Source organism: Anoplopoma fimbria, chromosome 8 (assembly GCF_027596085.1).
Source record: "Anoplopoma fimbria isolate UVic2021 breed Golden Eagle Sablefish chromosome 8, Afim_UVic_2022, whole genome shotgun sequence".
In the NCBI taxonomy this organism is placed as follows: Eukaryota; Metazoa; Chordata; class Actinopteri; order Perciformes; family Anoplopomatidae; genus Anoplopoma; species Anoplopoma fimbria.
In genome coordinates this window covers 25,030,555-25,045,629 of record NC_072456.1, presented here as the reverse complement: position 1 = coordinate 25,045,629, position 15,075 = coordinate 25,030,555, and the positions used below count along the sequence as shown (strand labels likewise).

Genomic DNA, 15,075 nt, shown 5'->3' with positions numbered 1-15,075 from the left:
ATATCGAATTATAAATACATAATATTAATCACAGTAACATAAAATGAAACAGTGACATTAATTGAACCAACAATTAAATTATATAATTGTGTTTTGTTTTTATTTTTAAACAGGCGGGGTCCCTCGTCAGTATTAAAGTGAGAAGAACACTTTCTAACTGAGGTGAAGTTTTCTCGCTCGCAACCAGACGCTTCCGGTGCGCTATGGAGGTGGTCCGGGTGGTCGTGAGTGTCCTGGCCGTGTTTGTGGCTCTGTTCCCGGGGAGGCTCACGGTGGTGCGGGCCTCCTTCTCCCAGTCTCTGGACAGCGACTTCACCTTCACGCTGCCCGCAGGACGCAAGGAGTGCTTCTTCCAGACCATGAGGAAGGACGCCGCGCTGGAGATCGAGTATCAGGTGATGTCGTTTAATCACGTGATGCTGCAGGGAATGGAAACAGCATCTACCTGTACCTGTCTGCCACATCATTGATAAACATCTTTATTATCCATTTTTATTTAATTCTTATTCATATTTCTGCCCCCAATTACAGATCCCATTAATGCAAATACTTTTATGTAAAGTTTTATATATATATATATATATATATATATATATATATATATGTATGTATGTATGTATGTATGTATGTATAGTGGGCACACACCTGTACCTGTCTGCCACATCATTGATAAACATATATTTTTTATTTAATTCTTATTCATATTTCTGCCCCCAATTACAGGTTCCCATTAATGCAAATACTTTTATGTAAAAAAAATTAAAAGTTAACATTAGATATATATATATATATATATATATATATATATATATATATATATATATATATAGTGGGCACACACCTGTACCTGTCTGCCACATCATTGATAAACATCTTTTTTTTTTTTATTTAATTCTTATTCACATTTTCTGCATATTTCTGCCCCCTATTAGAGGATCCCATTAATGCAAACCACACTGCATACTTTTATGTAAAAATAAAAAAGTTAACATGATATATATATATATATATATATATGTATATGTATAGTGGGCACACACCTGTACCTGTCTGATAAACATCTTTTTTTAAATTTAATTCTTATTCATATTTTCTGCATATTTCTGCCCCCAATTACAGATCCCATTAATGCAAACCACACTGCATACTTTTATGTAAAAAAAAACAAAGGGGTTTTTTAGGGGAGTTTTTCCTGTGCCGATGTGAGGGAAGGACAGAAGATGTCGCATGTGCACAGATTGTAAAGCCCTCTGAGGCAAATTTGTGATTCTGGGCTATACAAAATAAACTGAATTGAATTGAATTGAACTCATTTTATTTGCCACGTACAATACAAACATGATATTTGGATTTTAAGCATAGCATATTCAATCAATTAAGCATAGTAACAAATTTCTACCCTGCTAAAAGTAACTTTTCCCCCTTCAACAGAATTTGTTTAGCGTTTCCTTTGGTTTAGTTGTAAGTGGGGAAAAAAATGCTGTAATTTCTGTATAAGTGTGTCCGTGTCCGTGTCCACTGCCTAGGAAGTAGTTGTTAGAGAACATAGAAAACGTTCTATTGAGCAATAGATCCAGCAGGCATCGTGGGTACACACCTCCAGTAAACCTGTTATGCCAGTCAGTGTGCACCTCACAGATGAATGACACTGTTGAGTGACTTTTCTGTGTGTGTAGAAGTAAGGCGCTGTCAGGGAGTTCCTCTCTTTTATAGCCTTTGGGAGGAATCCAACACCTTCTATGTCAGTAGTAGTGTCTACAGGAGGACAATATCCCCAGTGTCTTAAGATAAGATAAGATAATCCTTTATTAGTTCCGCAGCGATTACAGTAGCATAGAGGATAGTGCAAACAAGAGACATAGTAAAAAAGTATTATAAATGAGCAATAAAAAAACAGTAAAGAATCCACAGTAACTGAAATATTATATATACAGACAGAAACTATTATAACTAACTAGTGTCTACCCAGGAGGACAATATTCCCAGTGTCTTCCATGTCCATCTAATATTTTCCTCTTCCTCTTTTTACTTCTCACGTCCACAGGTATTAGATGGCGCCGGTCTCGATGTAGATTTCTTCATCACCTCTCCTTCTGACCAAGTGGTGTTCAGCGACTACCACAAGTCAGATGGAGTGCACACGTAAGTATATATATATATATATATATAATATTCAAGGATCATTTATTGTCGTTATGCAACACAGAGATGCAGTTGAAGCCCATTAGTGACACAACCAACACGTGGCAAGCCAAAGAAAACCAGTAGTACATTCCTGTAAGAATTGCATCATGAGGAATGTAAACGGCAGCAAGAAACATTTTGAACAATTCTCCTGGGCAGATAATGGGCACGACATCTTCACATTAAAAATTCAACATGAGGAAAAACATTGTCCATCAACCTTGACTGTGTTTGAGCACCATGACGTAAACACACATCCTCTCATCCTGCTCTCTTTCCTGCTGTCCGCCTGTCGACTGCAGCTTGTTTTCCGTGATTAAGGATGAACTTGTTGTTTTTGTGACCGGACATCAGGCAGCCAGGAGCATGCTGGGTAGTGGAGTAGCCTTAGGTTCCAGCTGTGTTAGGGGCAGTTTGGTCTGGCTGGTTGCTCTGCCGTGGAGCGGTTATCCTCTCAAAGTATTACTTAATCCCCAAGTTTCCTTTTCGGATATTGCTGAATGTATTTTGTCAAGTGAAAGACACAAAAAATAAAGACAAAAAATTGTCGAGTTACCGGGCCGCAGCATGTACTTGGGTCACCGTTACCATAGCAAAGTTACATAGGTGATCTCAGGAAGGGCATTTTTAACACAACTACACGTGCAAGCTCTCACTGCCCGTGTTTCCCCTCCAGCGTTGTCGACACCGAGGACGGAGACTACATGTTCTGCTTTGACAACACGTTCAGCGCCGTCTCCGAGAAGCTCGTCTTCTTTGAGTTGATCCTGGACAACATGGACAAAGACGAAGAAGAGACAGAGGACTGGAAGGAGTACATCCAGGGAACGGACGTGCTGGACATGAAGATGGAAGACATCATGGTGAGGGATGCAGCCGGTCTGAGACATAACACCAATGTTATGTTATTTAGAAAAGATTAAATCTGACATTGAAACACATTCCAGACTAGTTCTATCATAGTTCTGTTTTGGGGGGGAATCCACTAGTGGGAAGTTAAAGCTGATTCAAAATGTTGTTGTTTGATTCTCACTGGGCATTTCAGACTTTGTCCCCCTCGTGAGATAGAGTCACAGTGCCACCTCTGCTCATAGCATGACATCCAGGGTGCAAAGTGACCCGACCTGTGGCTGTTTGTTTTCACCATTCCTCCCTGCAGTGTTTTTTCTAACTGATCCACTGACCAAATAGTGCAGAATGTCCATGTTTTCTGGTGTTTTGTTGACGAATCGAACGCTAATGAAGCTACGCTAACTAGCTGACAAACGCATTGCGTTTTCTATCATTTCTTCACCATAAAATGTGAGCAAATTACATCAGGAAAAGGTTTGTTTTGCATAAGCAGCCAGTTACTAAACAAACCTCCAGTGCGGCTTAAAGAAGGCTGATTTATCTGGAGCGAAACTTAACTCCAAACTACACAGATGTGAGTAGAAGCTACAAGTACTGACACAGAGAAAACAGCTCTTTCTCCCTAGTCTCCAGCGCAGACATGCACTAGTTTAACGACCGAGGACACATCTTAGTGGACGAGACCGTCACGGGTTGACCGTTGTCGTCCTCCCTACAAAGCAGGACCACAGCAGAGTGTTGCAGCTTTCCCCCCCCACTGTGAGACAATATGTGGAAACGCATGATTGCACGGTGAGGCTAAAAGCAGACCGACCAGCAGCACGCGGGGAAAAACCTTTCTACATGCAAAGTCAGAAGAATGTCACAAGAATAGACGATGTCATGCACTCTCACCTATTGGCTGGGGGCGGCCAAATGTCTCAGCTTGCACAACAATAGCCTGCAACGGCCCGTTTACAAGGAACTGCCTTTGAATTTATGTCAGAAGTCACATAAGCCTCACTTACTCACCGGCTTAAATGAGAGAAAATGATTTTCCCAGCTGTGCAGGAAGTTGTTTTTTTCCGTGGAAAACGGAACACACCTGACCTGTTTACAAGCTCAATACTGTCCTTAGAGTTCTAAATCTCATTTTGATCACTCTGCTGTGGATTTAGTGAGTTTAGTGTCGGGTACATAAGAGGAATTTTATGTTTTTTATAGCTTTTCTTCCCAGATTTTGTCAATCTATTCGACATATTTCTAGTCTAGGATTACAAACAAGCCAGAGCTTTTCCTTCCCCCCGATACCAGAATAAGAATATGTGCAGCTTCTGTCGAGGTCTATAACGGACTACTGTCATCTTACCCGTGTGTCTCCTCCCCCCCCAGGACACCATCAACAACGTGAAGGCCCGGCTGGGCAAAAGTGTGCACATCCAGACGGTGCTGCGGGCGTTCGAGGCTCGCGACAGAAACATCCAGGAGAGTAACTTCAACAGGGTGAACTTTTGGTCCGTCGTCAACGTCGTGGTTATGATGGTGATATCGGCGGTGCAGGTCTACCTGGTCCGCTCGCTGTTTGAAGACAAGAGGAAGATTCGCACATAACACCACCCGGAATGGAAGGACGGAGCGAGAAACTAACACACTTGCCCTGAGATACCTTTTTTTTTCTTTTTAAGAAGATTTCCTGGCTTTAACACAAGATGTCATTCATACACCTACACACGCACACAAGCAGACATTCTGACAGTCTTAATAACAAAAGGCACCTCTGTTGTTGCTCTGCTTCTAAGTCAACTGACATTTTAGGGAACAACGTATAACTATCACCCCCCCCCTCTACTTTACAAACTCGATCCCTTTTGCTGCAGAAAAAAAGTCTCATTGTCTCTCTTTAAACCATATATATTGTTTTATAGTCCTCCCTAGCTTCACAGACTCTCCTCAGAAAGCGAAGAGCACGTTTATGATGTTTTTCCAAAAGAGAAAACATTAAGTTACTGAGCCAATGGCCAATTTCAAAAAAAGAAAGAAAAAAAAAATGTCCTCCTTTCTTTGGACATGTTTTTATTTTAGATAAACTAGATGAAGAAATGATATGGTGTCTGAAGAATTTTATATTTCTGCCAAATAAGAGTGGGAAGCAATCAATAAGTCGGTAATGATCCCACTTTAAAGTAGTTCCACTCTTAAATGTACCTCTTGTGTGTTGCTATGACAACAGCGGCTTGTGCAGTCTGTGAGGTCTTTGAACGCGTCTCCCTTTGCCATGGATATTTATGATTCCTAGAAATTCAGACACTTTCTATGCCAGTACTGGAGTAGGAGAGGAGGAAACCCCATCTCCTCACGCCTGCTGCACTGCTCTCCTCTGCGACGGCTGGCGGGCTGAACGGCAGCCCGCTGGGCCCGGCCCTCCTCTGTGAAGCCTCACTGCCGCTGACAGGTGTCTGCTTACAGCCACCTACTGCGTGAAGATGTTTCGGCCTCCATATCTCTCTTGTGACCGAGTCTATTTCTATCTCACTGACACCTGGAAGGTCATAACCACTACAACACCGGGTGCGAATCGCTCAGTTTCATAACGGCGAGGCGTTCGCTGTCAGCGTTCTTTTTACGTGCTTGTAATCTCTGTATTTCGATTGATATTCATGTTTTACTAGCCATCAATACAAACTGACACCTGGTCATTGCACTGCCTCTGATGCCACGGAACAACATCGTTATTGATGCATAGGTTTACATAATGGGCCCCAAAAGTGTTTGTTTTATCAAGAGGGTTTTTTATCTCATTGGTTTTCTTGTGATTTTTGGGTGCTGGGAGGGTTTATTTTATTGTTCTTATCACTGAGCTCCAAAGGTGACCCTTGGTTCCTCACTTCCCTGCTGGAAGCTGCATGTTGCCGTCTTCTGAGTTCACCCTCCGCTGTAAGATAAAGATCACAGGGAGGTTATTCCTTCAAAATTTACAGCCAGATGCTACTGGCAAATATATTGTTTTACAAGCACAGGTCAATTTTGATATTTTGGGCTATTTTGCTTCTATATCATGTTTTTTTTTCCAGACTAGTGGAAAGAAAACATCCAAAATACACATGTTAGGTGTTTATTCAACTACGTTGTCTGTTTACGTCTCTAGCTTTCTCCTGAATTCACCAAAAGTTACCATGAGATAATGCCAAATTTGCATATTTAAACATAAAAGTTCAGAAAACTTTTACCCTATTCACCTGAAGTGTCTTCAAAATGTATGGAATCTTACAATCCTTACAGGCCGTTTTCTCTAAATTAGTTTTTTTTCTCAGACTTCTGTAGCTGTTACATACACCAAACGTTACAGGTTGAAGGTTTTTACAGAGGGGTTTGTTCATATATCATTCATATTCTGACTTATACAACGTTTTATTCCTAAAAACATGTTTTTCTATGGCTGTTGAAAGTATTTTCTGATTTATGGAGTGATACAAATAGTTATCCCACATTCCTTCTGTAAAAACCTTTGACTCTAATGTGTCATATGTAAAATGAAACAAGAATTTTTAACCAGGATTTATGCAATTTTTCAAATTCCTGTTCTGGAAATGTATGCAAATTAGAACATATTTAATAAAATCATGCCTCATTTGCAGATTTAAACATAAGATTCTATTGTCCTAATGTAAGTAAACAACTGGGTAAGTAACTGAGTAGTGTCTCCCTCTAACAGTCTTATATTGGAAATTTGTACATATTGTAGGTCCCTGGAATAACATACAGGATGTCTATAATTTAAGAAATGATCATCATCCTCCTCTGCCTCAGTTTACGTGCTTACGACCATCATGTTTTGGTATCTCGTGTTTAATTTAAGTACTGTATGTAGACATTCTATAAGTGATGGATAAGTAATATGAAGTTGCAGTTCGTGATTTATTTTTAAAAGTGGTTCACTGTTTTACAAAAATAAAAAGACTATACATATTTAAAAAATATTTCTAAGTTACTGAGTAAGAAATAGTTTTCAGCAGCCAAACTGTCATTTTAAAGTATTTCTACTTCCCTGATGGAGACTGTTATATTTATTCAACTAATGTCCTGTAGTTGCAAATGTGAATAAATTAAACAACCATACATTTTTTTTGACTTCTGTGTGTTCCTCCTGAGCAAACAAACTTGAATTATTGTACGAAGCTGTTACCTGTGTGAAAGCTCCAGCTTCTTCAAACATGCAGCGGCTCAAATGAAATCGAAGTGACCGAATCATTGAACTGCTGGACGACCCGGCGTGGCTTTCTGGATCGGGTGGTGCAGAGAGGTGATGATTAGACACTCCCTTAGTGTCGAACACGAGACCCCTGACAAGCACAGCGGACGCAGCCTGGGAGAGCTGAAAGGAGAAGAAGTGGTGTTTGAGCTGTTCTGGTCTCCATCGCAGTATTAAGCTTTGATTCCAGACACTCACTGTCCTATCAGATGCTGCGTGGAGGATCCAGTCCTCCTGGAAACACTGTCTTTGTTAAGACACAACCCGATCCTCAGCTAGAATCAAAGACAGGTGATATGTGAAAGACACATAAGTGTCAGATGACAAATAAAACAACTGTCTTTGTGTTGTTTTTAACAGAATTTACCGTGCTGGTTAGTGTTTTTGGATCCTTTGAGCTGCTGCGTTTACTGGCTGCCTGAGTCATCACATAGGAGACAGACGGCTTTGGTCCACGCACTGGGATGCTGCTATTTGACAGAATATAGACAAGGTTATTGATGAAAATCATTACAGTGATTGATGGACAGAATATAGAAACAATGGAGTGCTACAAGTATTCAGTAACTATTCTAGACAATAAACTGATTTAGAATTGATGAGTAATGAAAACTGACGTGTTGTACAATAAAAGAAAGCAGCGTCTCTTTTGTGGTTGACAGGACCTTGATGAAGATGTTACATCAATTTTTTACAGTTTTTTTGCAATTATTAAAATATAATTTTCGAAACTAGAGCCCTCTTTGTCAAAACTCTCCACAAAAAAGCAAAAACTTAAACAAAAAATATCTTCTTCATATCACTACATCTCTTGCAAAAGCAAACACTCAACTTAAACTATAAAAACTTCACAACTTTACACACAAACACCAAACAAATAGCTCTTTCCACATGCCAGCTGCACACTGATGTACAGAAATGTACATTTGAATTAGTAGCATGCTGTAAATATAGACTATAACAGAAAGGCAATGTGTTTATTCTCAATACCAAGAACATTATCAGACACAACTGCTTTAAAGAAAACATGAACATAGTTACTGTGTTGTAAACAAATCACAGTATGTTGCAATTACTTCCTGTTTTTAGTGATGTGTGCGATGTAGATGAAAGTGTGTAGTTTATTTGCAAAAAGTAATTCAAATAGTTCCACCAAGTCCTAGTTTTTGTGTCTTGAAAATTACAAAAAAACTGCATTGAGTCTGTGCTCGCTCTCTCTTTAATCTCTCAAAGTCAACCACAGAAATGTATATACACGAGGGTTCATTTCTGCAGCAAAATGACCGTCACAGTACATCAAAATCTGTAGGATCTTAACAACAAACAGTTATATAAACGAAGAGGAATCCATCTTGTCTGATTGTTCCCAATCTTTAACAGAAACAATTTCTGTTTCTGCCATCTGGAAACCCTCCTCAGACTTACACCAGCTTAAAACCATCAATTAAAATACTCCTCTATAACTTATTTTCCATCTCCCTCCTAAACGCTAGGAGGAAAAGTTAGTCATTTGCATAATGGTTTAACTTAATTTTCTAATTTTAAAACTTTTTTACTGTGTATTGATTATTTTGTTATGTCTTAGGATGACAACGTTTTTGATTGATTGAAATGTATTAAAAAAGTGACACAAATCTTCAGCATTATGAGAATAAAACATTTACAAGTTACCTTAGTGCAGGCTTGCTGGTCTGAGCCGGTCTTATGGTGTCTGCAGAGAAGGGACCTCGTATGTTCAACACAGACACCTTGTCAAAGAGAAAGATAAAAGATGAAGGTATTAGCAGACCACATGACACATGACAATAATAACATGACAATAAAAACCTGTGCAATACATTACACTGTGCAATAATAGTTAAAATAGTTTTTTCTGTCTGTAAATACAATATTTCAGTTATTGTTGATTTTCTACTGTTTTTTATTGCTTATTTATAATACTTGTTTTTTTTATTTTCATTTTTTACTTTTATCTTGTCTTTCTTCTACTATGTCTCTTGTGGAAACATGCCTTTTGTGTGTTTAATGAACCCACCACTAGGGGGCGCTGTGGGCTCTCTGATAGACTACGTCACTTCCGGTATTGTGACGGAAGTAGATCGGAGAAACGTCGCGGAATAAAATAACATAGCAGGTGGGTGGGAAATATTTTTAAAATATTCGTGGAGATTTTTCAACACATAGTCAACAAAAATAGCGTCCATAAAGCTGCGTTTTAATAAAGGCACGTTTTTATTTTATTGTCGTATCAAACCCGGAAGTAGCGGTAGCTTCATGCTACCAGTGAAACAGGAGTGTTGTTTTAAATCAAGTTGCAACTTGACAAGTTGAATTTAAAGCTCTCTAATGAGTCTATTAAAGCTGTAAATGACACGCAGGTAATTAACTGCATGACAGAGAACTCATTAGCATAGAAGCTAACGGAAAAGCCCAAATAAATAGGCACAAACACAGAGGCTACGTCACTGAAGCTAGTTCACGTGTTCGGTAAGAAAATTGTAAATTTCAGAACTCCACCAGGTAATGATACTCTATGCAGTGGATAGGCACAATACAGGGTCCTATTTTCCCCCAGATCACACACATATGTCTTCTAAGTGGTTTAAAATATTTATAAATATAATTATTATTATTATGGACAATTCTTCTTCTTTTAAGTTTACCCTTTAAATTGTCAGTTTTTGTCTCCATGCAGACATTACATTATATTACATTACATTACAGTCATTTAGCAGACGCTTTTATCCAAAGCGACTTACAGTCAGTAGTATATTACATATCATTCACCCATTCACACACTGATGACAGGCTACCATGCAAGGTGCCACCATCAGACTCTAACTAACATTCATGCAACATCCAGTCCACACCGATGGCAAGCCTTCAGGAGCAACTTTCAAGTGTCTTGCCCAAGGACACATCGACTGCCGAAGCCGGGTATCGAACCACCGATCCTCTGATTGGAGAACTACCTTGCTCTCCACTACGCCACAGACTATGCTATTCCTAAATCTGCATTTTATATATAGTTGTTTTGGACACCTTGTGGTTATCAGTGCATATAAAAGGTGTAATGTTACATGTGGATTAATAAAGATTCTTTTTTCCTGCACAATCACTTTGTTGCCACTCTTGTGTTTGGAGTCGGGAGGATGTGTTTTCTCTTGATGTGAACTAAGAGATCACGAATGGATACCTTCATAATTCAAATTGCATAACAAAAGGGGAGGTGGGCGGTTCAAATGCAGTTTGAATAGTAAAAAATCCATGCATCCACGGTGGAGATATCAATGTTTAAAGTCAAGAAAACTGTCTTTTTGCCCACAAATTTGAGGGCGTAGGTGTAGGAGTGTAAGATCAGCAGGCTGTAAGATGTAGTTGGGTGGTTTAAACATATTATGCCAGACAAACACTGAACATTTGAGGGGAAAAAACATTGTTGAGAAGATTAAACCCTTTGAAAAGTCTCCTTAAGAGGATACTAAGAAATGTAATTCTTGCCCACATATTTAACTGTCTGTGTGTGTGTGTTCAGGGTGATGGGACCCGACTGTGCCCCGGGTCCAGCTGTGCCCTGGAGGAAGGTGCTGTGGGAGCGCCAGCCGTTCCCCGACAACTACGTGGACCAGCGGTTCCTGGAGGAACTGCGGAGGAACGAGGGCATCCGGCAGTACCGCTACTGGGCCGTGGTGCGAGAGGCGGGCTTTGTCGGAGAGCAGCTGTCCTGCGTGGCCATTTTCATCACCCTCTGGCTCTACATGGAGCAGGTAGAGCTCGTCGTAGAGCACATTATGACCTTTTTTTTTAATGTATATATTGAATGCGTCATCTCTGCTGTCCTCACAGAGTCTGCTGTCCCCTGAGACGCTGCTGTGGACCAGCCTCCTCTGCGCCCTGCTGGGTTATGGGCTCCACCAACTCCTGTCGTCTCAGGTGGAACCCGGCTGTGAACCCCGGACCCGACAGGCCGACCTGCAGAGCGCCACAATCTTTCTCTCCTTCACCTTTGGCTTCTCGCCGGTTCTGAAGACGCTAACGGAGTCGGTGAGCACGGACACGGTGTACGCCATGACCGCCGTGATGCTGCTGGCCCACCTGGTCTCGTTCCCCTACGCCCGGCCCTCCCCCCGGCAGCCTCTCCCTGAACGCCGCCCTGTTCGCCTCGGTGTGTTTGGCCTCGAGGTTACCGGGGGCCCTGCACACCTTCGCCATGCTCAGCTGCGCCCTGCTGGTGTTCGCCCTGTGGCCCTGCCTGCTGCAGAGGCTGAGGGATAACGCTCCGTGCCAGTTTGCCGGGGTGTGTGTGGGAGTGTGTGTCGCGGGGGTGTGCGGTCTGGGGTCCCAGTGGCCGGGGGGAGCCGTGCTCTTGGCTCTGGCCTTAGGGAGCGTGACGTTAGTCTGCCCGCTGCTGCTGGTCAGACTGCAGAGGCACAAGGACAACATCCAGGGGCCCTGGGACGAGGCGGAGATCCACGAGGACCTCTGCCACTTCGGTCGCTAAGGCAACCCAGCCGATGATGCGGACATTTAGAGGCGTTTCTGATGATTGTATATGAATTAATTTACTGTCAGTCTGCGGTATTACGTTGGTGCTGTACATCTAAAACTCCTTCATTTTCGCTCCATATCTGCCATGACGACTCAAACTGAGAATATGAAGATGTGTTTTTAATGTTTAAGATGCTTTTAGCTTCATAAGTGTTGACCTCTGAATTCTGTATTGAAGATATCAACTAACGAGCGATGCTGATTTGCTTTACTGGACACATTCTGATGCACCAGTTTGATATCCGTGATGTTTTAATAATCTGTGGGAGATGGTCCGGGTTTTCTTTTATGGTTTTGTACAGAATGTTGTTGGTGTTGTGTATGAATGGAAGAATGAATTGTGTTTAAACCCAGTGTTCAAATGAAACATTAGAAGTTTAAATGAAAGATTTTAAAGGGTTTTGTAATAAAGGAAAGTTTCTGCAGTGGGAGTTATTTAATTAAATAGTTAGGGATTACCAGATGGTTGTTTTTACTACAGTGGAAGTGTAATGCAACAATAACTAAATAATGGCATCAAATGTTTTTTTCAGTGGTACATGATGCATTCATTTTAGAAGTTTTCAATTTGTGTTATTTATGGAGGGCTTATGCTGCTCAGTAATTAATGACAATTATAAAAACTTTTATTTTACTTTCATAAAACTGACAGCTCCTTTCTCATAATGTAGTATTACACATGAAAACCTGAGAGAAGTCCAGTAAAACCTGCTCCTGTTGATCATCATACAGAGCAGAAAACTGCTGCAGTAAAACAGTAACTCTAAAGTTAAGATAAGAACTAGTTACCTTTATTTTTATAACTCCTTCTGAGGCCAAATAAGTTCATTTTAAAATGAGGAACCACTTCTAACATCAAAGGTTTAACTTTATTTGAATATTTATTTTATTCTCTTAGCTTTTGGGATACTTTTCCATATAATATAACTTATAATGATCAAAATATTCTAATATTCTAACAAATGCAAATATAAAGTTTGGTCTAAACTTGAGGACAAGTAAGAGTTTGGGAGTTATTTATAATTTTGGCCTGATATTTTGCACACAAATGTAGTTTTTTTTAAACTATTCCTATATTTGATGCACATCTTAACAAGATAACACTACAAAAAAACATGTAAAATGCTGTAAAATTCAAAAAGCCCTGAATCTTTATGTCGTATATATGTACCTTAATCGTGATTGAACATTTGTGTTGTTATATTATTAATTTTTTTGTCTTGTAATTTCCTTTTTGTTTCAGGAATTAGTTATTGTGAACTGCATTCTTTTAAACAAAACATGTGCCTTTTTTGATTGTACAATAAAAAAAAAACAAGATGATAAAAGTGGAGAACAGCCAGCCATGTTGCACCCAGCTCAGTGACGTCACCCAGCTCAGTGACGTCACCCAGGCGTTACCAGTTGATGAGAAACACATGTTGTGATTGTCAAGTTGCTTTAAAAAGCTTTCAGCCCATTGAAAACAGCACAGAAACAATTCCCCTCTGTCATATTAACAATTAATTTAAGAAAAGGAAGAGTCCAAAACTTATTGTGTTATTTTTGAATAAAATTAAATTTGAATAAGACTGGAATTGTTTATTTTTGTTTTTGTTTCAATATTCAATATAATGTTTTTTTTTTTTTTTCTTTTTAATAAAAAACTCCAGAGCTATAATAAACTTTTTTTAATTCATCTTAATAAAACTTATTGTTAATTATTTTTTGATTAAATTTAAATTTGAATAAGACTGGAATTGTTTATTTTTGTTTTTGTTTCAATACATTAATTTTTTTTTTTAATTCTGGCTTTTAATTCATCTTAATAAAAACACTCCAGAGCTATAATAAACTTTTGGGATCAGCTTTTTTTTTTTTCCAAGAAACACATGTTGTGAAATCACAAAAAAAATTTAATGAATGGAGAAACACATGTGCAGAGTGTGTGTGTGTGCAGAATGTTTTTTAATTAAATTTAAATTTGAATAAGACTGGAATTGTTTATTTTTGTTTTTGTTTCAATACATTAATTTTGTGTTCTGTGTGTGTGTGTGTGTGTGAAACACATGTGTGTGTGTGTGTGTGTGTGTGTGTGTGTGTGTGTGTGTGTGTGTGTGTGTGTGTGTGTGTGTGTGTGTGTGCAGAGTGAGTGTGTGTGTGTGGACGCTAGGTGTCGTACCTTCACCTCTCCTTTCCCCGGCTTGGTGCGGAATGTGACCGCATGCCAGCCGCTGTGCTTCGGGTGCTGCGGTGGCGCCATTGAGCGGCGGATGAAGCGCTGCAGTGGAGCCGCCTGGATGCGTGCGGCCGCCTCAAAGTCTCCTCGGAGGACTGCGCGTCCATGTGACCGCGCGTCACTGACGTGCACGGTTTCAAATAATGTTTTTATTCATGTCATTTCTGTTTCTTTAGATGATGTTTTATTAATTATTATTTTATTTACGGCATAAACAAACAAAAAAATATATTATAATTTTTTTTTAATCAGGTTTTATTTAGATAATGTTTTATTAAAAAGTATTATTTGCAAGTCATGTTTATTATTTATTTTATTATTTATTATTTATTATTTATTATTTATTTACGGCATAAACAAAAAATATATCATGTTTTATTTAGATAATGTTTTATTAAAAAGTATTATTTGCAAGTCATGTTTATTTTATTATTTATTATTTATTATTTATTTACGGCATAAACAAAAAAAAATATATATGTTTTATTTAATCATGTTTTATTTAATAATGTTTTATTTGCAAGTATTGTTTATTTTATTATTTTATTATTTATTATTTATTTACGGCATAAACAAAAAATATATATATATATTATTTTTTTAATCATGTTTTATTTAGATAATGTTTTATTAAAAAGTATTATTTGCAAGTCATGTTTATTTTATTATTTATTATTTATTTATTTACGCATAAACAAAAAAATATATATATATAATTATTTTTTTAATCATGTTTTATTTAGATAATGTTTTATTAAAAAGTATTGTTTGCAAGTCATGTTTATTTTATTATTTATTATTTATTTACGGCATAAACAAAAAAATATATTATAATTATTTTTTTAATCATGTTTTATTTAGATAATGTTTTATTAAAAAGTATTATTTGCAAGTCATGTTTATTTTATTATTTATTATTTATTTATGGCATAAACAAAAAATACATTTCAATTATTTTTTTAATCATGTTTTATTTAGATAATGTTTTATTAAAAAGTATTATTTGCAAGTCATGTTTATTTTATTATTTATTATTTATTATTTA

General features: G+C 38.3%; 2 protein-coding genes across 2 annotated transcripts; both read left to right on the top strand.

Moving 5' to 3' along the window:
- Positions 1-155: 155 nt before the first annotated feature.
- On the top strand, positions 156-6,990 carry tmed5 (transmembrane p24 trafficking protein 5). Its single transcript, XM_054602618.1, has 4 exons — positions 156-395; positions 2,045-2,142; positions 2,861-3,047; positions 4,408-6,990. The coding sequence occupies exons 1-4, from the start codon at positions 204-206 to the stop codon at positions 4,624-4,626; spliced, it is 696 nt and encodes a 231-aa protein (XP_054458593.1). The 5' UTR covers positions 156-203; the 3' UTR covers positions 4,627-6,990.
- A 2,323-nt stretch (positions 6,991-9,313) lies between these two features.
- pigc (phosphatidylinositol glycan anchor biosynthesis, class C) lies at positions 9,314-13,332 on the top strand. The gene is given in 4 exon segments (XM_054603115.1): positions 9,314-9,398; positions 10,800-11,031; positions 11,111-11,388; positions 11,390-13,332. Coding segments are annotated over 3 exon segments (882 nt in total). The 5' UTR covers positions 9,314-9,398; positions 10,800-10,803; the 3' UTR covers positions 11,766-13,332.
- Positions 13,333-15,075: the final 1,743 nt, after the last annotated feature.

Bases quoted from the DNA above. Each gene is read 5' to 3' on its own strand.
- tmed5 (XM_054602618.1), top strand. From the start codon at position 204: ATGGAGGTGGTCCGGGTGGTCGTGAGTGTCCTGGCCGTGTTTGTGGCT. The intron at 2,143-2,860 runs GTAAGTATATAT...TTTCCCCTCCAG, and splicing joins AAGTCAGATGGAGTGCACAC to CGTTGTCGACACCGAGGACG. The intron at 3,048-4,407 runs GTGAGGGATGCA...CTCCCCCCCCAG, and splicing joins TGAAGATGGAAGACATCATG to GACACCATCAACAACGTGAA.